At 39.6% G+C, this 27,725-nt stretch overlaps 1 protein-coding gene across 1 annotated transcript; it reads right to left on the bottom strand.

The window, feature by feature from the left end:
- Nucleotides 1–65: 65 nt before the first annotated feature.
- gtf3c2 (general transcription factor IIIC, polypeptide 2, beta) lies at nucleotides 66–26,030 on the bottom strand. The gene is made up of 20 exons (XM_063496234.1): nucleotides 25,765–26,030; nucleotides 25,041–25,150; nucleotides 24,086–24,653; nucleotides 23,530–23,636; nucleotides 22,919–23,115; nucleotides 22,435–22,520; nucleotides 22,017–22,094; nucleotides 20,631–20,732; nucleotides 20,115–20,342; nucleotides 19,773–19,884; nucleotides 19,558–19,675; nucleotides 10,922–10,953; nucleotides 10,711–10,840; nucleotides 10,388–10,532; nucleotides 6,173–6,334; nucleotides 4,638–4,716; nucleotides 3,543–3,671; nucleotides 3,062–3,319; nucleotides 2,763–2,870; nucleotides 66–1,933 (listed from the first exon to the last, which is right to left on the bottom strand). Exons 2-20 carry the CDS (start codon nucleotides 25,063–25,065, stop codon nucleotides 1,733–1,735), a joined length of 2,865 nt encoding a protein of 954 aa, XP_063352304.1. The 5' UTR covers nucleotides 25,066–25,150; nucleotides 25,765–26,030; the 3' UTR covers nucleotides 66–1,732.
- Nucleotides 26,031–27,725: the final 1,695 nt, after the last annotated feature.

The following is a 27,725-nucleotide window of genomic DNA, read 5'->3' on the forward strand; positions in this document are numbered from 1 at the left end:
AATCTAGATGTAAATAAAGACTGGAGCCATGGTCTTGCTTTATTATAAAATTTATTATACGTAACATTTCAAAAATAGCAAAAGCAAGCAGGGAGAAGAACATTTCGATGCTTTTATGAATAAGTTAAAGATAATGTTGTCAGTAATGAAATATGGCCACGCCTGACAACACTATAATGAAATATTATTGTGAAACTGTCACTAAAATTTGTAATTAATCAAAAAATGAAGCACACTTTAAAACCCCTAATTTAACTCAGAGGGAAATGTGTCTTTAAAAAAGAGTGATGCCAGTAATTAATTACACCTCACTATTATTTTCTTGTAGACAGTTAAAAATAAATTAAGTTGGAGAAAAACAACAACGGGAAAATGTACACCAGGTAACAAAAAGCTCAAAAACAGAAAAAGATTTAACATTTTTAAGTGTTACATCCTGTAGATACAAAAAATTCAAGTATTTTCCCTAATTAGAGCCTGAGTTGTTTGAACAAACAAACGCAGCCAAAATTAGCTCCCAGCCTGCTATCGATAACGTGAGAGGGTGATAACAAAATGAGGGAATGCACAAAAAAACAAACCCTCTCTAAAAACAAATTCACAAATTAACGAGTGAGAAAGTCTGGAAGTATTACAAACACCAGTGGGTTTAACTAATGAAATTACTTATGAAGTTTCAGAACACTCTTGCTAGTAAGCCTAAGAAATATTGGCATGACGCACCAATTCTTTGGAAAACAACGCCATCCTCACTTTAAAAAAATAACGTTTTAAACGTCTTTCAGCTCTCCGTCGCACTGAGAACATATGCCTTCAAAGAAAAGGTTGCGCTTTACTGCTGTAACTAACAGGTTGTAAAAGGTCCAACTTTTACTTTGAAGGTGAGCATTCTCCACGTGTCGCGCTTTTCAGTTTCAATGTTGCTTGGAGAACATTTTGCAAGTGTTTGCAGACAATCTGGCGTCTTCCATGTAAACTATGGGCAACTGTTGTAATGTAATCAAAACGACCAAATCAATCACCAGAAGGTTTTTGTTGCAGCACCGTATTCCTCTTTGCAACCAAATTCATGTGCAAACAACCACTCTCCAACCAGGTGGGGGACACACATTTCATCACTGAAATGGTCTCTAGGCCTGTGTGAGTGAGGGTTACGAAAGGCACTTAACTGTCAACTGCTGCAGTTTTTCTGATGTAGAGAACAGAACTGTCACTATTAGGACTTTTATTATAATTTGATAAGAAGAAAATGGAAAATGTGGAAACATTTAATTGCCAGGAAAAATTAAATGGCTTTGAATTCAACAGATTCTGGTTGGGTTTGGTTTACAGAGAGAAAGTCTTGCTTCAGTTTCTCAGGGTGAACGATGACCAGAGATAAAAAGAAAAGCCCCTAAACTGGTCATGAGAGAGTTTTACTTTTGTTAGTTTGGATACTGTAATTATGTCAATTTAAAGTTGAACCTCATTATATACGGAGTGACATTCAAACAATTTGGATATATCTAGCCATGTCTAGATGCTTCAAAACCTGGACCAATTAAACCTGTAGTACCTTCATGGCTTGATGTCATTAGTTTTCGTTGACTGATTTTCAACATATACAAATGTATAAGAATAAAAACGTAATATTCATACATATTTTCATTATTCACAGCTGCGTGTTTTAGAGGTCACTTTTTTGACTGTCTCTTGAGGGAGTACAACCCACAGTAGCAAAGTTAAACTCCTGCTATAGCTGCTCTGTCACCGCTTGGCCCGGCTCACTTTGGTCTTGCGGCGAGTACAGAGCGTTGAACTGGGCCTGACTCTCACCAATCATCTTCTTCAGATGAGAGTTCATCAGAGCCCTTACACAGTTAAATCTAACCAGTCCAGTCTGACCCCCGGATGCAACCCAGTCGTGGCAGCTCATGTTTGAGTTGAAACGAACCTGAAGAAATGAAAAAAAGACAGCTGAGAATACTTCTCGTCTGTGCTCTTAAACCAGCAACTGAACATAAGAGGTCAATTTACAGAAGAGCAGATACTGGCATTATTTACAGGCAGAAAAGCAGAGGACCAAGTGTGGATCCCTGAGGGACTCCATATTTAATACAAACAGCTTTCTTTGTGTTCTACTAAGGCAACAGCAGTTTTTATTTATAGGCTAATTTCTTGTTTTCTCTGTCTACAGTGAATGACGCAGCTGTAGCTCTGAGTCAATATCATCACTTCCTCCTGCTTTTCTTTACAGAAGCTTATCCACCCCACTCTTCATCACTATAAATCCTCCTGGTGCGCGTCTCCCTATATTTTTTCCCTTCCCCTTCCCAAGTTGCCATCCTCCTCTTTCTAATCTATTTATCCCCCTCAGACAAAGAGCCAGTCAAAAACCTCTCCTGCTGTTTTGTTTTGGAGCCTGTCCCAAGAAGTCTTCGTCCATCATTTCATCCCAGAGGGCACAGCGACACCCTCCACTCTGCCTCTCTTAAAATTAAACACATCAAATCCTCAAATGGCTGCTTTCCATCTCCCCCTCCCTCCTTCCACTGAGGGTGACATTTTTCTCATTTAACACATCATTACATTCAGCCCCTTTATAGCTGCCCATCAGAGGAGGAGGCAGAAGAGGGAGGAGGAAGAGGCTATTCTTACAGATCTCACCTCCATTTCATCTCATTGTACTGTTTATCTTTTCCTGCTTTTTCTCTTTGTGTTGCACTACAGCCGGAGTCTGATGATACCCGCCCTGTGTGTGAGTGTGTGTGTGTTTCAGATACCTTATATAGAGCAGACAAAGGCATGTCATCCAGGATGATCTTTGCCTTCACTTCTGTGTCTTTCATGCGTTTCCACACAGCTCGCCTCTCGCTTCCTGCAGTGGTCCGCTGAAAGTCAGAGTGAATGATTATTACAGTGTCAGTGTGGTCTTCCTCTTATTTCGTTCTCTATTCTACTATAGCCTTTTTCTCCAGTTTGTCTTTGGCCTACATATATTACTTGAACATTCCTTACTTTTTTAATAAATATCTGTTTAATAAAAAGCAATGAAAGCAAATGAAGATAAAAATTAACCCACAAAATCAAAATCTGTATAGTGGAGGCAGTATTTCTTTGTAGCCTCTTTGTAGGTCTGGAATTTCAGCGGAGGACATTTTCGTCCAACTCTTCCTCCTTCACTGTCGTTCTCATTTCCTGCTTCCTGTGTAGCATCTGGTTCTTCTGTCTCTCCTCCCTGCTGCTCTTCAACTGCATTTCCTTCCTCTTCCTCTCCTCCCATTTCTTGCTTTTCTCTCTCCGTTGCATCATAAGGCACCATAGATGTGAAGTAGATGGGCTGAAGGGAACAGGTTAATAAAATGGACCGTTAGCTTGTCACTAAATCTGAGCAATTCTGTCACTGCAACTGGCCACACTCTCTATTCAATTCATGTTCTTTGTCTTATTTTCTATGAACACTACCAATTTTATATGACATCTGATATAATGTAAAATGATATTTTTGAAGTAAACATAGGGAAAAATACAGAGCGATAAAAATAAAGTAAAAGTAAACTTACAAATCGTCTCTCTATTGTGCGTTTGATGTAAGGAGCAACGTAGCTGATCTGAGGTAACAGAGAGAAAATCACCTCTCCGAAGCTGTCTGCGGTCACCAGACTGTTAATCCACTCGGTGTATGACAGAGACTGCAGGGACGCATAGAAAATGAAATATTAAATTACACAGCACTGCTGAGGAAAAGAAGTTTCTCTCAGTAACTTCGAGCAAATTTCAGACACTCAGGGAGAGTTTGAGTAATGAGACTAATTACAGAAGCACAACTAGCCTCAAATGTATCAGTTCCAGTAGTTTTTTCCACTCCCACACAATTAAACCCAAAACACTGCAGCAAAAGGAGGTTTTCAATGATTAGAAAGGGTAAAAGAAGGTAGCAGTCTTTATTTTCCTCATCATCAACAAAATGATAAAATACTGTTTTGAATCCATAACTGACACATCCTATACCTATCCTATTGCTCAATGCCACCTCGCTCTACGCCTGGCCTAAACTATTTAACACCACACTGTTGCGATGGGGGACGTGTTCATTAATCACAATAAAACACGGACTGTAGTTTATTTTAAATCAATTTAATACTAGAGGGCAACTGTTCTCCCACAAATATTCACTTAAGAACAAAACGTGGACTAATCCACTGTTGGAGACCGTTCCAAACAAAGGCAAAATGTCCTGACACTTGAAAAAAAACAAACTGAAACCTACCAGAAAAACTTCGAAAGATTCATATTCTCAGGAGGAAAATACTGGCTACAGTGTAAGCAAAGACGAGTGAAATGCAAGACCTGGATTTGACCTTTGAGAGGAATTTTTGACAGTAACAAAACTATGGAATACCTTTATACTCCCGAAGTCCGTGTTGGCCTTAACTTCCTGAAGTATTTCAGTGCCACAAATACACAAAAACTACCTTTTATCCATATATGTCGAATAATATTAACGTCCTCAAAATTTCTTCATCGTCTCGAAAATGACCGTCGTGCCCCTGATTTAAGGGTTTCCTGAAGTTCAAAGCTATTTTATTTTGTGCTCTGTGACTGAATTATGGGATGCTGATGACTGAAGAATGGAAGATTACAACAGCTACACTCACCCACACAGTGCCGGACCGGGGAATTGCAAAGAGCGAGCGCATGTGATGGTCGATGTAATGGACTCCTTGTGAACCTTTCCTAAATTAAAAAAAGAAAGAAAGAACGAGACCAACTTAAATGCAGAAGTTTAGTCATAATGACTTTTTTTATTCTTACTTCAAGACTGCATATGTTGACAGATCGCAGAGGAGAAGTGGGGATGTGGAGTTTGTTAGCAGGCAGGAAGGTTGCACTATGGCTAGTGTAAGCTCCACTACCTTTAGAATTTGAATCACTCTGAAAAGTAAGGATGAACTATGATATTACCTTTGATGCTGAATTTTTGTTTTCAATGCTAAATGCAGCCACTCTGTTCATCTTCCAGACTGTTTCTACTACAGAATTTACAAAGCTGTAACCTGAAGCTCATAATCTTTGGAAGGTGCTGGGCGTTTTCCACACTTTAACTTTTTGGGACACATCAATAAAAACAGCATAAGTGAGTACGCCAAATGAAGTGTAGTTAGGAAACTGATACAGTGGAAAGACTTCTGTAAATAGGATTTTCTTTCTAAGTTTCATGTGGTGACTTTTAGGTTAGGGCTGACACAGTTAGCCTCATGAGCTAAAAGAGCGTACATGAAACCAGCACCAAACCAGCTTCCACACTCTTGCCTCTGTCAGTGCCCCCCAGGGCAGCTGTGGCTACAATGTAGCTTGCCACCACCAGTGTGTGAATGTGTGTGTGAATGGGTGAATGACTGAATGTAGTGTAAAGCGCTTTGGGGTCCTTAGGGACTAAGTAAAGCGCTATTCAAATACAGGCCATTTACCATTTGCTGACCAGGTGAAACTCTCAGGAGAGGCTGAGTACCTGAGGGATGTGCCAGCAGCTGTGGATCCTACTCTTTAGATTTCTTCTGAATTTGAAGAAGCGATTGTGAAGAAGCTCAAGGGAAAAAATGAACTCTGATATTTTCATTCAAGAGAAAGAATTGCTATTAATTTCATTATCAGTGATTGTTTTGGTTCTTATTGTGACAATTTTTGTTTCCATTAGCTGTGAAAGAATTCCTTTCCCAGTACTTTTGTATTCTTTTTATTTTAAAGTGCACCTTAGGAATCTAGATCCCAAGTGAACAGTGATTGAGACAAATTTTGATTTGATTTCTCAAATCCTCTCCCAAAGAGTTCTGGGGTTTGTCTGATCATAGATGTGCTCTAGTGTAAATGCTAATGTGTCCCTAACAAAGACAGAGGTCAGGGATTTGGCTTTGGTTCACCCTGGAGTCCACTGCTTCAACATACTGTCTCTTTTCTGAGCATGATTAAATACATATAGCACTGTATTGATAAACCTATGGCTAGACTGTCTCCATGCTTTAATGTTGGACTCACTAACTCTCTAGTATTTGTTCATTTTGGTTTACAACTATCCAACATATCTTTCAAACCTTAGAGGCAAATACCAGAGATACAATGTAAACACTAAAGTGTAAATTTCTGTGAGTCAGATGTAAAGTTGTAATAAAGAAACAGAGACAAGCTTTCTTACACCACGATGCCGTTGTCCTGGGCCATCAAAACCCCCGGTGCATTCAGTGGCCAGTTGATTTCATTGGCCAGACAGCGTTTCTGAACCGTGATGGGATCATAGAGCCTCCTCAGATCCCATGTCTTCACGAAGCGGTCGTCACCTGCCGTCACCAACAGGTATCTAGAAGACAAAAAACAAATGGAAAGTTAAAGACATGTTGACGATGGGAAAACAGACCAGGATGTTCTGTTCGTGGAAAATATAAAAATGGCTGAACGCAGGGATTTAAATGTGATGCAGTGCTTGAAGTGAAAGTCATTATTCTCTTTACATTGATCAAATGTGACAGCGACGTCTGCCATAAAACAAATGAAGGCAGAACAATCGATACAGTCGGATTTCTTTTGTAAGACAAAAAATGCTTTATGAATGTGATGACAAAGGAGAAAAAAGACTTTGCAGTGAGAGAAAAAGAAAAGACAAAGGTGTTAAAAAACAGAGCAAAGACAAAGAGAGGGAGGATTTGATCTTTTTCAGCATGACTGTGTAATTAAAAAGCAGTGATCCAGACAAGATACGCATCCTCAGAGTCTCTCTGCTGCCAGCCAGGAGCTTTCTCTCTCTCTGTGGGATTAATCTTGATCATTTAACCACCTTTAATCCAACTTTAGTTTTATCTTTAGAGAAAACTAAAGTCTGTGGTTCAGAAATGAAGAAAATAGTTTAAAAAGTGGAGGAAAACTGGCTGCTATCAAATTAGGTTCACATCTGCTCAAATGAAGGTTTCAGTTGTAGTTTTAATGGAAATACTAATTACCTCAATCATTACATCTGACTACTGGTATTTGCCAGCTGTTTTAAAGAAGTGTTGACTAAAATGGGTCATTAGTTTGTTTTAAGAGGTCACAGCCCCACAAAATGCGCTTTAGCAGGACAGCAACCATGTGTTTGAAACCATTGTTACCATTATCTCAAATTCTGATCTGAGGTTAAATACACATTTACAAAATGTTCTAAAAATGTTTTTCAGCAGTTCTTCAAAAAAGCAAAATTCATGACAAGGCAGAAAATCCTCTGTGAAAGCTTTTACATCACGCCACAATATAAGCCATATTAATCATGCTTTAGGTGAGTCGGCAGGGCTGGATGGGTTTAGAAGGAGATGATGCTGATGACCTCACACTGACCTGTTAGTGGGGAAAAAAATGACATTCTGGACAGTTTTTAATGAAAAACCAATTCTGCTTTATCCCCGATACTGACTTGCAGTGCATATCTGTGAATACTCGTATTAGACACAGGTGATTTCAATAACCTCTCCAGCTCACTCCTATCTGCACATACATCAGCTGACTAACAGAGCGCAGAAAAATGATTTCAGGAGGCTGACACAGTCCGTAATGGGGTTAAAGTGAAATCCTTAGCTATGACATTTTATTATTTTTTAAATTGGCCATCCCGTTTTCACTTCTGTATCGCGCATGTAAAGTTTACTCACATCAAGAATGTTGCGAGCAGTTCATCTGAATTATTTCCACCTGTGCTTTAGTTAATTTGGTTAAGTGATTATGTTGGTATACATACTATAAGAAGATCCAGCTTAAACAGTGCAATCCTTCAGATATCACAGGTCTGAGTTAACATGTTAAAGATAAATAAAAGTCAGAAACTAAGAAATCAAACAAAATTAATTCTTAAAATCCGCATGAACGATTCTCACATAAGCCCGTTATCATCTAGAACCTGTAAACATTCAAGCGTCAGGTTTATGTAACTTTACATACCTTTCAAAAAGGCAGTTGCATACCTGCAGCTTGCCTATTTCTGGGTGTTTATTTGTTATAAGATATGAAGAATAAATATTGGTGACATGAAAAAACAGCACAAAATGTCCTCTATAAACACTTGAAGTTTTTGAGTCAGTTAAATATTCCAAGCAGGAAGAGTGAACTTTAGATATGAATGGAAAATCACACTAAAGGCCGTGAGACCTCAGCAAGGCTGCAGCCTGAAGGTCAGTGCATGTTGACTTGCATAGAGCTAAGTCAGGTTGCCTTGTCTGAGTGGTGATAAGGACGTGGCTGCTTGCCTGGCCTTGTACCCTACATTCTGAATTAGTGCCTGAATACAATAGAGGGAGGGCTCTACTGCAACTCTGTGCATGCAAAATTTATTGTCTCGCCTTTAGCTCCGAGTACCAGAGGCGCCAACAAATCGCCTTTTTAATTGGCTGCGAATAACAACTACCAGAGTAAAGTAGATGAAGAAAAACTGATGAAATAAAGACACAAAGATAGGATCACTGGGTGACTGCAGTATTTTCTTTAAGTTTTACTGAGGTTTCTGACATTTTCTTGTGAAGACCTTTGAAATTCTACTGTACTGTTACACAAGCAGTAACCTTTAAAGCTGAAAAATAAGGCCAATGTGAAGGTGCTAAAACACTGCAGTCCCTTGCCATGTGACACTGCCTCAAAAAGTGAGTTCCCACAGACTCCCGTTTACAGCATTCAAATTTACAGCCCAGTCTAAAATAATGTATTTTTTCCTTCAGAGATAATTTCTCCTTTTACAGTGAAAGTACAGCTTTTCTGAATAACTTGTCCAACTGGAAACAGGCAAGACTTAAAGTTAGACGTGTGTTTACTTCGACTGACAGCTGTAGCTGGCATTTTGACATCTACTGGATTTGTCTACCATGTTTGTGCTGCTGGAGCCTTTGCATTATGCAATCTGTATAATTGGTGTGGAAGCTGGTCACCTGATAGCATGAAGGTCCTAGGTTCAAATCCAGTGGCCAGCTGGACCCTTTCTGTATGAAGTCTGTATGTTGCCTCTGCTCTTACCTGGCTTTCCTTTGATTACTCTAGTTTCCTCCCACAGTCCAAAGACGCGTTTGTTAGTTTAACTGGTGATTGTAAACTTTTTTTTTTTTTTTGCCTGTCCTGTTTGGATCTTTAGCCATCAGAATTGTTGTCTGAAGGCCAAGAAAGATGCCAAGCAGATTTACTTTATCAAGTGGATCATCATGGCCTTGCCATATTGGTCCATTTGATTGACCTTTATTATAATTAAGTATTTATTTTATTTGATTTTCGGTTGTTACAGACGGGACAGACATGACTGGGGGATAGGACAGGGAGAAAAAATGAAAGAAAGAGAGGGAGAGAAAGAAAAATAGAGGGGAGAAGAGATGGTGAGAAAGGGGGGAAGAAAAAAAAAAGAAAAACAAACAAAACACCTGGATCACCTGTATAGAGATAATAAAAAAAAAAAACAGAAGAGAAAACAAACAAAAAACAGCAACATAATAAATACAACACCATCACAATAAACTCGCTAACAGTAGATAACAGTAGATACTAAATATTACATGTTATTGTGCAGCACGCAAGATCGACAGCGCACAATGTGCTTTGAGGTAGCAGCCAAGAAAGGTGTAGTTTGTGTCTGTGAACACCCGTGTGTACACCTGTGTGTACACCTGTGTGTACAGCTGTGTGCACACCTGTGTGGATCAGCACGCTTGTATTCAAAAGGTTTCTCCATGTAACGATCTGCTAGGGAGTGTGGGGAGCCATAGCCCCGTCCCCCAGAGCATGAAGCAGGTATGGAGGAGATCCAGGCCCCAGACATCCAGAGGCCCCAGAACACGAGGACCCAAGGAGGACCACCACAGGGGCAACTGTGCCACCCTCCTGGGAAGAGCTGAGGAGAGCCCCAAACGAGAGGTCACCCAGAAGCCACGGAGCAGAGGCCAGAGGGGGTTGCAGTGATGTGCCCGCGGGCTCTGCCGACAGCCAGCTGTGCCAGAGAGGACCGGGCCTGAGACCCAGAGGCCTGAGGGCACCACACCCCCCGGAAGGGGCCCAGCCGGGCGCCAGGCGCTAGGCCCCGCCAATCGGCCACCAGGAGTGAGTCGGTACATACATGGTGACTGTAAATTTACTGTAGGTGCGAACAGCTGTCTGTCTCTATGAATTAACTCTGTGATAGACTGGTAGCCTGTCCAGGGTCTAGCTTGTAACCTCAACAGTTTATTCTTGCATATAGTTTTTAAGCAAGCATGTCACCTGATAACTACTCCACCCTCTCGTCCTCATAAGCACGAACTGTTCATCTATCAAAATTCAATAAAATGCATACGGCATAGAGGCATGACAGATTAAAATCTTGATTTTGAAGTCACAGTATTTTATTTTGATCCAGAAAGAGTTTTGATATTATGCTCACCTGGAGGCAGGACAGAAGGCCAGGGACCGGACTCCATTGTTGTGAGCAAGGATGCATCTGTAGGGCAGCAGACTCAGCGACCTGTCTGACTCTCGCACACGCAACAGCGCAGACTTCGCTGTCAGATCCCAAAGACCTACTACACCTGGAGAGAGAGTTGAGGAGAGAACAAGTAGAAAAGTGAGAATACTGGCGTAAAATAGTTCTTTAATACATGATGTTGACTCATAGTTGAACCGGATCAGCTCTGGACTGCTCCTTTGTTTATTCTCTCAAACAGACAACTAGTTAATCAAGAACATCTGCAAGAAATCAATTCATACCATCATAGAATCCAATAGCCATTATATTGTGTGGTTTTTCAGGAAGCCAATCCATAGACAGGACGAGCCCGCTCATTTCATGGTGAGGGGCTTTGAAGGCGCCCAGCTTCAATGTCACCACTCCTTTAACCTGCAGAAAGCAAAGGTCATTTTCATTATGATGAGCATCAATGAAAAAAGACAGTGTAAATGTATTTTAACAGGTTCCTACCTTGTATACTTGAGGTGTTTCAATGCCTTTACCTGTGAAAACACATAAAAATCCATTTCTTTAGTACCCATAGATTTTTTTTTGTTAACTGTTTTTAAAAAGTTTTGTTAATTAATGTTTCATTACGTCATTTGAAATCATTTTTTTAAACAAATGATTCACTTTGATGCACAGGTAGCATGTACCTTTACTGTACATGGACCCATCATATTTTCTGTCATGTAACCCAACTCAAAGTTCCACTCTGCTATCTGAAATTAACCCTGACAGTTACAGTAATGGTTTACTGATGAAAATAACATGAAAACTACAGAAATTCACACAGTGAGCATGAATGCAGGCAACAAAAATCCTGAATGTAGTGCTGGATGTCCCTTGAAGATTTTTCTGTAAGCAGTGAGAATCACAGGCTCAGCTAAACATCGACGGCCCTGACTCGGCTGTCTTCAATCTGAGGCGCGTTCACTTAGTGTCAGACGTATTTAAAGCTCATTTTTAACGTGTTAATATTCTGACATTTTGGGACAGATTTTCTAACAAGCTATGCCAGAATAAAACCCTCTTCAGGTATTAAAAACTCAGGATTTACCAAACAGTCGCAGTATTAACTGTGCGATTGAAAGGGGTGGGCGTGGTTAATTTGTTTGGCTCTCATTATTGCGCATGTATTTGCAGGAATTTCCCTTTTAGAGGGTAAAAAGTATTTAAATTAATTGTAAGCTTTTTCTTTCCTTTTTTTTTAAAATTTTGTGCACAATGCTGCTGTTATAGTTGCTGCTAGGAGCTTTAACTTATTTGGACTGACTGAGAGAGATGTTAACAGACTGAGTGCATTACTAGTGGAAGCCCACTCTTGGCAGATTGTGTTGGCCATTATTAAAACAAACAAACTGCGTTTCTGTTTATAAATTAGCACATTGACATCACCTGCAGAACTTTCCCATCACTGCATGTTGCAATTTTTTTCCCACATAGTAAATACGGCCCTTTGAATGCAAATCTCACCATTATCATAGAGCAATGCCAAATGATATTTTACATGCATAAAAGGCTACAGGCTATATACAGTATGAGCAAAAGGAATTGACTCTGTTATAAAGAGTTCACTGAGAGGTTGTAGCAGGAGTACAAAAGCAGCAAATTTTTACTCTCACCATGTTTTTGCTATACTACGTGCCAGCATATTTAGTGTTGGTAATGTATGTTTAGCTTGTTAGCTAGCTTTTCATACAGATTAACAGGAATCCTGACATAACTAGAAGTACAGACAGAAGGTCTTGTATTCAATTTAGGAATGTAAGAGGGCCGATGAAGCCTATCACTGCTATCATAGGGCGAGAGGCAAGGTACGCTCAGTCACAGGACTAATACAGAAAGATGCTATGGCCATCACCTATTAACACCACATAGGTGTTTTTTTAACTATGGGAGGAAGCCACAGTACCCTAAGAGAACTTAAGCAGACACAGGCAGAACATGCAAACTTCAGCCACAGACTGAAGTCGAACCCAGGACCTTCTTACTGTGTGACTATACTGCTAACCATCACACCACCCTTAAATAACCTTAATGGAGGAAAAAATATATCTTAGAGTCAAGAGGGTTTTCACATTTATAAGACCCAAACAGATAACGGACTAACCAACATTGACATTAGAAGTATGGCCCTGATATTGTTTACGAAATGACTGGATATTTAGTTTGGCAGAAACTCTACTATCTGTGTTTAGGCAGTGGCTGTGTTTAACAGAAGTAAAATCGAAAAACAGAAACACGGTGTCAGACTTTTCCAGATCATTAATTTTCTCTCCTCCTCCAGTTTAGATTACTGAGAGTTTAGATTAATAGTGTCTTCTTCGCTGTTCCACTCCCTCCATCACCTCACCTCTGCCTCAGAAAAATACACAATAATATTTTATATAAACCTTGTTGTAAATCAGCTCTTGTTCTTTTGGTCTTTCCAGACCAAAAGCAGGAACCATCAGTGAATGGTTATTCAATATGATGTCATAAGTCTGACTGGGGTGTAACAGAAGTTTGAGATTGCTGGTCTGAAAACATGAGGGTGATAAGTTTTAACCTTCTGGGACATAATTGGCTCTCTGTAATTGTGAAAATCACATCAGTCACATTAAAACAACCTCACATTGTGCAGCCCTCTACCAGCTCGGCATGCAGCAGTGTTTACTCACTTTTCTTGTGAACAGTTTTAATGTTGTAAATAGTATTCCATTCATTCCTTCATTTTCTGCAGTTTAAAGTCTGGATCGCAGGAGTAGCTGTACCACCAGAAATGTCCTGACCTCCCTCTAACTAACTCTGGGATTTTTCCTTCTATAATTCCAAGGCTACCGTAACCTTGGGGTACCTCTGGGGTGTTCTTTTGTTAAACATGCCCAAAACACCAAACCTAGCAGGTATCCTAGTCAGATGCTCAGACCACCTCCTTCGATGTGGAGGACCAGCAGCCCCTTACCTTATTTCTAAGGCTCAGATCTTTTGAATCCCAGCCAGTTCTACACAGTTAAATAGCTGCCGTCATTTGTTTTAACACAAATTTCAGAGTTACAAATGTTGCAAAAAGAGAAAGTATTATAATGAGCTGTGATGACAGCTATTCCCATATGCTGGATGATTAGTCTCTATCAGTTTTTTCCCTTTTCTTAATCAACATTTTCACATACTTAGCTTTATAATTATCACATAATTTCCTCCTCAAGATCCACTGCACAAAGCAGTTAAGAGTTTGACTAACTTAAGTAGGACTATGGTGCAATTAATAATGATTATCTTAAAAATTTTCACCAGATAAACAAAGAAATAAAGGCTGAGTGAGTGACTGTGTCTAACCGGTCAGCTGTGTTAGCTGAGCAGAAACAGGAGGTGCCACAGACAGAGCTTAAAGACAGTAAAATATGGCGCTGAGGATAAATGGTGGTTAGTCTGTTGTAAGGAGATAAACAGTGTCGAGGCTGGCGAGAGCCAAATGAAAGGGGGAAAAAAGAAATGTTTGGTGGTGTCCATGTTTTCTGACATTGCCAACTCAGTGAATCTTATTTATCTGAAATGTTCCAACTTGCTTTATATTAATTAAAGAACAATATTAAGACTGGACTACACCTACAAGTCGTCTAAAATATCACAATCCATCTTACTCTTTAAAAATTTCTAACCTAGTTTTAGAAGCATTAATCTTTCATTTAAAAAAATTACAGTATTTTGCAATTTTGCACACTTTAACTTGGCCTCTGTGTGACCTCCTCCATCTTCTTCCCTGTCCAGTCTCAAGTAAGTCCTTGATGACTGACAGAGTAAGGATACAAGAAGTGTCATCTAGTAGGCCTAAAATTCATAGCTTCTAACACTAACAACTGGCTCGGTGATGCATCTTCTTTGTCATTTCAATTATAGATCCTTGTCTGATGGAGAATGGCGCTGTAAATTATGTGCGTACACTACCCCCTCCTTCAAAACCTCCAGCCGCCCCCCGCCCTCCAATTCTGGAGCTTTAACGGCCTCCTCCTCTCATTCACGTGCTCATTCATTCTGGTGACTGGATACACAAAAGCCATTTATAATTATCTGTTGCAAACAGCACTAAGGGGTCAGGATAAACACACACACACACACGCATGCACACACACAGTTTTAACCCTGTCCAAGGCAATTTCACCTTCAACCTTTGCAGCCGATATAGAAAGATTAGATTATATTATATCCACTTTTGGTCACGTAAGATAGGATAACTAATCTGCATTCAGTCGGTGCTCGACATGTCAGCCTCAAAGAAGCTATTAAGAAATTCTCTGGTATTTTTTCACTTGGTTAAATGTACCTCTCCATGTCTTCCCCGCCTCACTGCAGGCAGAGCAGCATAAAAGTGACACTTTGCCTTTGAAAAACAGTCGCGCTGATGTTAGCCATTTTTCTACTTGCAAAATAAATTTAATGTCAGGAAAAAAAAACGACCACATGTGACAGCAAAATTATTAGTGAAAATCCTGCAAGAAATGTTAGACTGCTGCTTACAATCACACGATTAAATGAATAATTGTCAATGCTTCAGGACTGTGGTGCTGCAGTTGCTGTTAGCAAAAGTGGGCAATCTACTTCAAGTGATGGTCACTGAGAAAAAACTGAACAATAATATGACCAAATTATGCTTTTTATCTTTATGAAGGAAGTGTAGTATCAGAGAAAAACAGTATGTGCTTTTACTGCTTGAACAGGAGTTTACTTGTAAGACATATGGTGTGTGATTTTAATATTGACTCATCTTAGTCTGTTTAGCATTTAACTTGGGTCAGATTTTGCAGCTTACAAAATAGCACTATTATAACCTTGTGAGTGCTGTTAAGAAAAGAAAAATGAAGGTACTGTCCCACATGAATGTCTATTCTTTTTATTCTCAAGACCGAGGTAACATCACTTTCATCTAAACATTCAGTTTGTTCTTTTGAAAATGGTGGCGCCAAATGACAGGAACAAACAGTCTTTAACCTGTCATATTCTACATGCACATCTCTGAACCCCACTTATGTCCAGTTTCACAAATCTATGACACTATGAGCATAGTGCATGTAACAGTCCAGAGTATTCACAGCATGCTACCCAATGGCTTCTGCATTTATGCTACTGCTTCTTCCAGATAAGAGAACACACTGAGGTTCTGTTATATCGCTCAAACAAGATATGCAGCCAGGCTGTGCTAGAGGCCTTTACAGATGCCACACAAAGTTCAATATAACATTGGCTTCACAAACCCAAATAGGTCACATGTCTACAGTTATCAGCTCCGTGAAATCAGATTTTTCCAATCTAAGTATGCTAAAATAAAAAGGTTGATCTTGGCACTAGGTAGCCAATTGCAAACAAGTACAGATTACATGTAGCATATTTCTCCTCAGGTCATCAAGCTTCAGCAAAGCTATACAGATTCAGTTCATCTCCTAGTCTTCCTTAATAGGGTTTGTAGCAACATTAAGACATTCATTACGTTAAGAAATTTTGAAGAAAAAAAAATGTTACGATTGCTGTATTTATGAAAATTGCTCAGTGTAAGCTAAAAAAATCTTTTGCAGTAGTAGTTTGTGTGTGCAGTCATCTTCAAATGTGGGTACTCAGTAACCTTTCAATCCAATAACTATAACCTCTGGTTGCAAGCAGGGGGCTGATGGAGTAGCCCTCTGAAAACTGAGCCCAATGATCCATGGCTACAAAACAGAATGGAAACTCGAGTCCACGAGGGAATGGGAAAAAAAAAATAAGAACAGAAATGTCGGGTTTCATTTATCTTTTTATGTCCAAACTGAGGCATTTGAAATACTTCTTAATTTCAAAACCAAACCATGTGTAATATGGTGCACATAATGTTATAATGATCAGAGTACAGGCAGTTGTACGGTCACCTATGCAAGCCATTGCTAGTGAGATGGAAAAATGAATCATAAAAAGGCCCAACTCCAGGACACCCTTTGAAGAATTTTTAACTTTTTTCCCCCTCAAACTGTGGCCATGATGTAGGCTTCATACTTTTACCCAATCATGGCTTACAAGTCCAAAAATATGATGCAAAATTATTTTATTTAGTCTTTTTAATTAATGTTAATGTAGAAGAATTTAATGTGCATGTCTTTCATTGGAGAGATCTGGTGATTTAAAGGGGACCTAATGTGCTTTATTTCATATATGCTGTTAATGTGGTGGATATTCATATCAAACATGGCAACATTTTCAGATAATGAAGTGAAAGTATCAAAGCAGCAGTCCCCATGAGCCCAAAGCTTCACACAGTATTTTCTACTCTTTGGCTATGTACAATACCAGTACCAATTTGGTTAGTCTGTAGGCACAGAAGCCACACCCACCTGACCTTTAGAACCTGCGTTTATAAGGGGCATCGAATCAGAACAGGAAAAGGACCTAAAATGGCTTGTTTCAGGCAGAGGATCAACTTGGGAACTACAGCAAGGCACATCAAAAGATAAACTCTGATTCGTAAGAAAGCTACTCTAGCAAATGAGCAGAAATGAGCAGAATAGATTAAAGACTCAGAGAAGACCTTGTAGACCTGGGATTTTCAGTAAAATGGACAAATTTTACTTTATAGGCTAAATGCTAAACAGAACGGTGAATAACTGAGTTTCAGCCAACTTTACTGTTACACTGTGGAACTGGGAAGACATGCCCTACAAGATAAGGTTTAATGGGATCTAAAAAGGTTGTGTCCACTGAGATATAACACAAAAATGTGAGTATTTATTTGTAAGGTGTATGCTGTACTCATGATCTCACAATGGTGTTTTGTTCAATCAGATTAGCCTGAACCGCTTTGAGGATACTGACTGATAAACACACACACACTCACATGCAGACATAACTGGGTTTCTCTCTATGATGGATGTGGCAGATAAGTTCGTCATTAATCTCGTTTGTACCGTCTTCTATCAGCAGAGCCCCAGAGGCGACTGACAGCGCAGTGATCTGAATAGACTGGACCACAGGCTCCTCCATCCATAATGTCACCATATACTTACACTGCTGGAGAGTGTTCTGTGTGTGTTTTCAAGTCTGTAACTGCTGCCATTGTGAAAGCTGCATGAGGCTGGTTTCTTGTGGATACTGTTGCTTTGTCAAACACAAGCTCTACCCCATTTAATGAGGGTCACGTCTGATATGATGGATAAGGTGCTATTTGATTGATTACATACTCGTGCTTGAGTTCATCAGGCTGTGTTTAAATGTGTGTAACGGACTACAGCTGCAAGTTCTCATTAGCTATTTGTTCAACAGAAAATTAATTGGCACCTACTTTGATCCTTTTTTGGCAAGCTGTCAAATATTCAGTGGTTCGTGGTTCCTTGTTGTGAGGTTTGCATTATTTTTACTGACAAATCTGAGCTTGATGAAGATGGTAACGCCAATTTTTTTTTTTTTTTTTTTACACACAGGGCAGGACACCTTTATCTTGCCAATAGAAAACCTGTATGGGGCCCATGTAGACTAGCCCATGTGGGACCCACAGCAGTTTTGCCTTTTTGAGTCTCTATGAGGATTTTCTGTTGCCAACCCATAGTGGGGTGAGTGAAAACTCATATCGGGGCTCCAAAGAGCAAGACTGTTTTGGGCCCTGTGTCTTTGCCCTGCTCTGCATGTTTACTGGCACATTGTTTATATTAGGGAAACAACATACAGGGAAATTTGACGAGGAGATGATGAACCCACAGAACACGTGTTATTACACTGTCAGAAATATGAGACTGATTTAGTCAATATTCTGGATCTTAGTGATACACTGCAAAAGAACTCAAGAAGTGACGATAAAGATAATTAATTAACTAAGCTAAATAATATATTTTCTAAAATTCTTTGACTTTGCTTGGTGAGAAAATGTTTACTTTCTTTTACCACAAAGCTACTACAACAGATCTGTAATACAAAGCAAGTTCAAAATAACCAGGATAGATTTTTATTATCTGGCATCACTAAGCCCAGCAGCTGCAATCATGTAGGTCACATGACATTTTCCTGTGAGCATATTACTGAATGAAAGAGCTGAGATCGGTACTAGGTCATAAACACAAACCGGGCATGACGGAACTATTACCCAACACAAACAACATACTATGACTGTACATTTGATTAAACACATCCAAAGCCAGAGTGTAGGAAAAAGAAGCAAACTGTTCAGTAATTAAGGATCAGGTTGCTGGGATTAATGTGTTACTCAGAAGCCTTTTTTTATATTTTTAAGGTCTAACATTTTAAGCTACGACACTGGTGGCATTTAACGGTCTAAGGAGCAACTACAGGAAAAAGTGTAAACACAAAATTTAAACCTGTAGGGTTACTTGGAAATCTTATATTAGATTTAGAATGAGCTACAAGAATTTGGTTCTTTAATGACTGTTTTTATATGACTATTTGAGTTTATAAAGACATACAGAAAGATGAGATGCTTTGAAAATGCTTTCAGCCAAAAGGAACAAGTTTCTCAGGAAAAGGGTCCAGACTCACTCGAAAATCCTGTGATATCATGAAACAATTGTGCCAATATTTTCCAAGTGAACTAGTCAGCCGGTGGTGGGTTTATATGTTCATCTGTTATCAGGAGCAGGTCAGGTCTGCAGGACAAGATACCATGGGGAGTCACCTTTGTCAAATTGAAAACCCAGAGAGGAAACTTCAACTTCAGGTTTAATCCTGAGCCCCAAATTCTGTTTTACAGTACAGGCCTTAGAGCTTATACTGTGATCACAAACAATCCAAGGGGTGCATGGTGCCTCCAAAGACAGCGTTTACATGCTAAACCTTCTGATTTGGCGTGCGAAGAAAGAAAATGAGCTAAGCTAATTCATAAATAAACAGGTATAAAGACATCCAGTGTTTTTATAGTGATGCACTGATCTATAAACCACCAGTAATGCACTGCTTCAGTGCATCCCTATGTCCTCATAGGATACAGGAGAAAATAGACATCCCACATGCTGACTTCAGACTTTAGAAAGCCAACAGTGCCCTCTGCTGAACACAGGACACGTTTAATTTTTACAAGTAAAATACTTTAGATGCAGCAGTTATAAATACTGCAAAAAAATTGTGTAGGGGAAATCACAGCCAGTTATGATCAGTCTTACCAGAGTTTGGCTGAGTGATGTTGGAGTGCAGAGCATCAGGGTGGGGTATGCTGTAAATGGTAACCACCCCGGTGGAGGTGGCCACTGCCAGAAGACCCAGTCTGGGTAAGAATGGAGCCTTCAGTGTGAGGGATTGATAACATGTTAGAATGTTATAAGATTTCATTATTTCAATATCAGCTAAAAGCTAAGACACTACAGGAAAAACATCTTACCTTTCTGGCACAGGTGGGAAGCTCCCAGCCTCCAGCAGGACACCACTTCAGATGCCAGACGAAGCCCTTATCCTGGGCCAAACTATAGACCACAACTGGCTTGGAGTCTGGTCTGTTTGGACAGAGGTGAAAGAAAAGAGAACATAATATAAAAAGGCTGAAGTTTCAAAGACAAATTTCTTATAAGTTCTGGAAACATCTCACTACCATCTATGATGTAGACAGTTTGTTTACAGACCAGTAGTTCAAACTAGTCAATCAGTCAAGAGACTGACAGACAATAACCATTTATAATATAATATTTTTATCACTGATTTCCCACTCTGCACATTTCATTTGTACCTGTTGCCATACTTCAGTTTGCCCACATCCCACAGCTGAATGAGTCCAGTTCCTTTGGAAGTTTTGTTGACGTAGTGAAAATCATCCATGTGTTGATGACAGGACAGAGCGATGTACTGGGTAGCAGGAGCACCATCGGGTGTTGGACACCACTCCAGAGCCCACACTGGTCCACCTGCATACAGCATCATGTCCCAGCGATCTGGGTGAGGGGGAGTAGATTCGAACCTGCCAGTTAACAGAAAAAAATGAAAACAAAAAAGACACAAAAGACACAACACTAATGCTTTTTTCTCCCTCGCCTACAAAAACCACCAAAAAATCTGCACCATGTAGAACAAACTGCAAATGATCACAATTACATATTTTATAGGTATGAGTTTTGCTAACATACAGATATAAAAAAGAGGGTTTTTTTGGAAATGTATTAGCAGCAGTTATGTCTCAATCAAACTGTTCTTGACATATCTGAGGGAAATCATCAACCAGGGGTAACTAGACCAGGATCACTGTCACCTTTTGAGTCTTTGCAGAGGTGCTTCCTCCTTGTTGAGTCCTTCTCTGGACACTTTGAAAGCAGCTGAGCGAAGCGTCTGAGGCAGATATTTCTCCAAATCACTAAATGAAAGCAGAAAACACAGACTTTTAATAACTTATGTGCATATCAGCCAGAATAACACGTCCCTTGTCCAGCTCTCTTTATGAAGCCACCAGACCAGTGCAGGTACATAGTCCTGCGATGGCTCTTCTTTATTCACTAGACTGGCTTCTTCTTGGAGCCACACTTTTCAGACATCATCGCAGCAACCCCTCCTGGCAGTTCCTTTGTTTTTTTGTTTAACCCTTTATTTATCAAGTGCTTTTTAAATGACCAGAATTCTCTTAGCGATATTGCTTGAGACAAAATTCAAATTGTTTCAGAAAGAAACAATGACAAGCTTTTGGGGGGAAATCAGTGTATAAAAAAATCAGCTCTGCCTAAATGTTACCACTTTTACTCACATGACCTTACTCTTCACCCATTATAGGCTAGTGAGAAAATTAAAATTGTTCCTGAAAGATGAGAATTATTTTGTAATTTTACAGCCAAAATGACAAAATAAGTGCATTAGGCCTGTTTGAATCCCAGTCAATTAAGGGTTAATTAGGATAAAGGATCAGATTTGGATGACTCCTTACTATTGTTCCTATGTCGTTTAAAAGCCTTATTTGAACTAATGAATGAATATAATGCAACTATGAGGGCAGGATGGTGGTGTGGTATTTAGCACTGTTGCCTCAAAGCTGGAAGGTCCTGGGTTCAAATCCACAGTTTGGGGCCTTTGTGTTCACACCAGTCTCTGCCCACAATTCAAAGATATGGGAAATTTTAAATGTGACTTTGAGTCTCTCTGTGTTGACCCTGCCAAGAGTATGAAATAGTCTGAACCTCATTGGGTTACTTGAAAGCATATACAGCATATCTCATTGTATGACCATGTGACTAAAGACAGGTGACACTCTGGTTAACAGGTGACCTTAAATTGATCCTAGGTGTGTCTGGCCCTGTGATTGACTGGTGACCTGTCCAGGGTGCAGCCTGTCTCTGCCACTGCCAGCTGGCAGAGGCTCCTGCCTACCTTCAGTCAAAAAAAGTGGACAGATGTCCCAACACAAACTAAATAGCTAAGCATCTAATGAAACAGTCAGATAAACATAATTGCAGCTAAGACTTTCTGGTATGACTTTTGTGTTAGAATTTCACTGAATAAAATAAAAAAAGCATTCAAAGTTACTTGGTAAAAAGTGTTGGGTACGGTCGTTCTAACACAGAAAATAAAAAGGTATATCCAAATAAAACAATGAGTTATTCAATTAAAACTGGATTCAACTGTATTAAACGAATAAAGCAACAGAAACTACCTTTGTGGCACAGGAACCCAATCCCTGGTGGAGGGCACCCACTCTGGAAACACCCAGCTGCTGTAGTGCTCTTCCCGACTGCAAACACAAACATCAACAAACACATGGTTAAAGAAAACAAACAAACAAGCAGCTAGTCAGTCTGAGACTTACTTATTCAAAATGCTGAAAAAACCTCCTCAAAATAAACCAAAAAGGTGAAATTTTATAAGCTGAAATTTTGAGATAACCCAAAATTTGACTTTTAGAAGCTTTCAAAATAAAGGGTTTGAATGTTCAAATATTCCAGTGTTGTTTCCACTTCAAGACTCATTGTGTATGTCATCACAAAAACTGATGTATGAACTAACAGCAAAAGGACAATGTTCACTGGTACTTCACGAAAACAAATCATTACTGTTAACTGACTGCGACTTACAATTTCTTGGTCGTCTCTGCGCTCTCCAAAGCAGTTTTCATGATAGGGGTGTTAAGTCCATTTTGGGCTTTGGCGAACGAGCATGTCTGCAGGACAGAAGGAGACAGGATGAACTCATTATGCACATGTTCTTCCTTCTTTTCTATGCAGCTGCATTAAACTGAGAAATTAAAATGTTCTGGTAATTTTGATCAATAATGGTTTGCACTTTGGTTTAGTCTCAGAAAAACGCAGCAAGAACAGAAAATATTCAGAAATCTGATGATTTATGTTTGATATAAACTGCTCATTATAATGACTCCTATTTATAAGCCCAGTCTGGTATTAACAAATCACAACCGTTTAACTTTTAATTACCATCATCAAGCAGATTCATCTTTCTGTATTATATGGAGATACTGTACTGAAGTAATGTACTCTAGTGCACTGCATGAGGTCATAACCAGTAACTGTGCCATCAAGTTAAAATGAGAAAACCACTGACGTTGTTATTGTTGACGTAATAAACTGGTGGATTTTTTCCACGTTTGCCACAATTGGAGTCGAGATCTGAGTCATATGCTGCTTCTTCGTCATCATCTTCCATCTCCTCTGCATCCTCCTCTTCATCATTATCTGGCACAAAGTCTTCATCTTCTGCTGCATCACTGTCAGGATGTTTCCTCTTTTTGCCTTTACCCACTGCAGGAATAGAACGAGGGATTTAAGTGATGGTGCACAGAGATCTTTACTGATATTTGCAGAAGAAGGAATTTTTCTGCACTGCTATATGAAATTTTATACTGCATGTAACTTGTGAGATTGCAAAACACAACTAACAACTGACATGAAATGAAATGTTGACACAACAGTCTAAACAAGTTCAGACAAGTTTTGTTCATTAATATGGCTACATCTACACCAGTTAGTCAACTCCTGCCGTTTGAAGTACGGCCCATTTTCAGACAGGAGACACACTTCTACAGTACAGGTCTTAGAGTGGTAGCAACCTCACTTAACTCTGTAAGAAATAGGTAAAAAGATGAAACTGTCTGAGATCATGCTTAGCTGTGATTGGTGCACTGGGAAAGAGAGACGGCGAGACTTTCACTGTACCTTTGCTTGCTTTGGGAGTTTTCTGTTCTGATCCAGTGTCTTCGCTTCCTGGCTCATCAGTTTGCCCAAATAAGTCTTTTGCCAAATTGTGGAGGTACTTCAACGCCCTGAAGGATTGAGGTTACATTATTTTGAATGCCTATATTACCATTTATATGAAAAAATGGCTTTAAAAATGTTTTAAAGACAGAAAATTTATCATTTTACAATTAGCAATGTATGCTTTTATATAGCTACATACATACATGTAATTAATGTGGGGATAAGTGTACATGTAACCAAAAAATGAAAGTCCGATTGTTAGGGTGTAATTATCAAAAAACTAATAGTGAAAGTAACTATCACCAAAGTCTGGAGTCACAGTTCAGACTTCCTGTGTTTCAACTGATGATGTCTGATGTAAAAATGATTTAACAAAAAAAGAAGAAGAGCGATATGAAACAAACCATTGAATCAGATGCTGGTTTAACCAACAGTAATTGTCTTCTTACTACAGGTGCCGGTGTTTAACGTCACTGAACCTATGCTACAGCTCAGTACTGTAGGTGTATCTTACGCTTTGGCAGCTCCTCTCCGCCGGCGGCCACCTTGTCCGGTCTCCTCCTCAGGTTCCTCTGCATCCTTTTCTTTAATAACTGGCTGCACTTGTTGTACATACTGCTTCTTTACATACTTCCTCTTTGGCTTTGGCGTCCCATTCTCCTGCTGCACTGTATCTTTAACAACACCCTCTCCATCTAGAAGGTCTACATTGGCATTGCTACATTTTTTTGCAGGGGTTTTCTTAGCAGGAGTCCTTTTTGACGGAGTTTTCTTGCCTCTCAGTGGTTCATCAGCCACTTCCGCTGTAGTTTGTCCATCACACTCTGTAGGTGTTTTATCTGTTTTTTCATTTTCTGCATCTGGAGTGTCCTGTGCGGCAGTCTTGGATTTCCTACTCTTTGCCGGAGTCTTCTGAGAAGCTGCTCTTCTCCTTCCTGAGCTCTTTCTAGGTGTTTTGGGTGAATGGTGTTCATTCGTTTTGTCATCAATTTCATAATCCAGATATTTGGGATTCTTCTTCCGTTGTCGTCCTTTTGAGCTGAGTATTAAATCCGCACCCTCCTCCAATGGCTTCTTTTGCCCTGCAAGAGATATGATATTATCATTCCACTGAATGATGTAAAATGGGGTTAATGTGACTGGAAATAGGTAATTGCCTGGTCAATATTTCTGGTTTGGTAGTGCTGGATTTCATCTGCTAGCTGAACATGCATACTATGAAATCAAGTTAGCACAGTGCTACTGTGCTAGACAGAAATGTATTTACAAAAATGAGATTGTGCCACTTTCTGTCAGAAATAAAAGAACAAAGTCTGAATAGCTTTTAAAAATGCAGTTTAAAAAAAATCCTAAAATATTATTTTCTCATCCTCTGTAATCTTAAAATAGGCCAGATGACACCCCTGGATTAGACCATTTAGAACCTGTTCCTAATTTGAAGTACCTCTTAAATCTCAAGTTTGACAAACCTTGTCCAGGATCCGTGGGCTCCATATGCTCTGGGTTTCTGATTCTGTGGTTCTTCTTTTAGGTGCCTCCTCATGTGTAGAGCCAGTTCCTTCTCAGTGTGGCTTTGCAGCTGCACAGACACAAAGAGAAATTATTTACTACTAAAGGTATAAAATGACTGTCCACTACTGAAATATTTCATCATAACACCTCAGTGTTTCTTCCTGCAGTTTGGAGTTGTACAATGGACGAATGACAGCCATTAACAGATATGATTTTTCAGTGTTTTAAATAACCTTACAGACTTCTAATGACATTAAAATAATTACAGTGCAAAAATGGAGTCAGGGAGCCGGTGTTATCTACCGATATCAAGTCGATAAGCCGCTGTCTACAACCTACACACCAAACCTCATTCAATAATGTGACAGTTTGACTCTCTCTTCGCTACTCAAAGTGAAGACGTAAAATATATACACCGATACTTAAGGTATTTAATAGTTAAGGCCACACGTCAATTCGGCATATAATTTCAATATAAAAGTATTAAACATCAAGTTATTTAAGAGATACACATATGTCACTAGTTTTTAAAGCGAGTCACATTGTCTTAGTTAGCCATGCTATTGAGCTAACACATTGCTAATGCTAACTGGATATAGTAGCAGTCAAGTGTATCATCAAATATTATAATATAGTTAAAAATCGGCCTCTAACCGAGAAGTAGCACGTTTAAAAACTCACCATGTGCAGTGTTACGGTTTCCTCCTCGGTGGCGGAGGCTGAAACACCTCGTTCAGAAGACGGGAAGCTAGAGTCCAGCCACCCGGGATCGAATCCCAAACTCAACCACCAGAAACCACGACATGTAAAGTCACCGGAGCTTACCGGGACATAGCCGCCATAAAAATCATGCCGTTAATTTTTTCAAGGAGGGCAAACTACAAACATTTTCACAGTTGTTTACACTGAGTCAGCGAGCTTTCCGCGTTCCGTACGTCAGACCGCCATGTCACTGTGCAAGCACTGAGGGCCACACCGCCCCCTATCAGCAGAGAGGGAAATTACACTGATTTGATTGTACAGCAGCGGAGTTCCACGGAGGTCATTGAAGCCCTGAGGCGTATGGCGAGGAAGTCGGGACACCGCCCTGGTGCTCAGAAGGTCCCAATACACTGGATGTTTATCTTGATGGTCTTACAATGAAACTGACAGTTTATAAGACTTCCATCATATATTTAAGTCATGGTTCGATCTTGTGAATCAAAACCTTTTATCCAGTACTCATCTTCCTTATGAAGTTAATTTTAGCTCTCCCAGTGTGATTAAAATAGTACGCTAGGGAATATATTACTTTTACTTTGCTTACTGTCATTTGTGCCAAACAGACCGACCCCTCAAACAGTAACAGACACTTAACCATTAATTCAAGATTCAATATTCAAAGTGTTTATTGTCATGTGTCACAAGAGAAGAAGGCATTTCTCTGTGCAATGAAATTCTTTCTTTGCTGTCCACCTACAGATGCCGATTAATATATACAATAGAAATAGAACATAAATACAAATAGTACAAATAAATAAACGAAGACAGAAAGGGAGACAAAAATATGGAGATTTGAAACAGAGATGTGTGCAAAAGAGCTATAGCTTTATATGCTGGCTTAATATGTAGGATGACCTGATGTGCAAAAAAAAATTATCATCACTGTCAAAAATAGGTCAGCTGTTCTGATGGCAGTGGGGAAGAAGGAGCTGTTGAGTCTGGATGTTCTGGATTTCACACTTCTGAACCTCCGCTCTGAGGGCAGAAGTTTGAACAGTCCATGTTGTGGGGGAGGAGGGATATTATACCCCTTATGTCAAAATTATTCATGAGCTTTTTGAGTGATAGGTTCTAATGAATTATTCATGAGCTCCGGAAGTAATAACGGAAGTAATTAAAAATATGATATTCATAAAAATATGATATTCATAAAAATATGATTTTCATAAAAAATATGCTATTTCATAGCTCCTTGCTTTTTCTTCCCCCAATAAGAACTAATTGATTATTTAGAAAGATTTTTTTATATCAAATAGCATTCTTTTATTTTTAAGCTATTAAAAAAGTTTTTTACTTTTTTTATTCTTAAAAAACGCCCTCTGGTGGTGGGTCAGCGCATGAGCGCCCCAGGGCGCGCGCCAGGGCGGGAGCACGCCCGCGGGAGCGCGCCTCTCTCTCTCTCTGCATCGGGCCTGTGTGTTTCTGGGACCGTGCTTTTGTGTGTGTGAAAACATGTTAAACCAGTATAAATGTGCTTAGTTAAACTTGTGCTTTTGTAACGTTCAGTATGGCCAGACATACAGGGTGCATGCCTTTCGGGAAAACTTTATTTCAATTTATATACATTTGTTTAATCCGAACAAGGAGATTTAAAATCAAACTCAGAATCGCAAAAAACTCTGGCATTCCCCGTTGCTCCCACCCCGAGCATAAACGCACCGCTGCTCCCAACATAAAAAACTTTCTCAAAAAACTATTTTCTCCCAAAAAACGCTCCACAAAAAACCCCATAGAATTACTCGATAAGACTCTCTCCCCCGCTCCCAAACCCCGATCCTTAGGAAATAAGCAGGGAGAAACTCCTGAAAAATCCTCCGTATTTCTATCCAAAAACCCCTAGAATAACTTCTAGGGAACCCCTCGTATACCCTAACCCTTAT

Source organism: Pelmatolapia mariae, linkage group LG15, assembly GCF_036321145.2.
Source record: "Pelmatolapia mariae isolate MD_Pm_ZW linkage group LG15, Pm_UMD_F_2, whole genome shotgun sequence".
NCBI classification, from domain to species: Eukaryota; Metazoa; Chordata; class Actinopteri; order Cichliformes; family Cichlidae; genus Pelmatolapia; species Pelmatolapia mariae.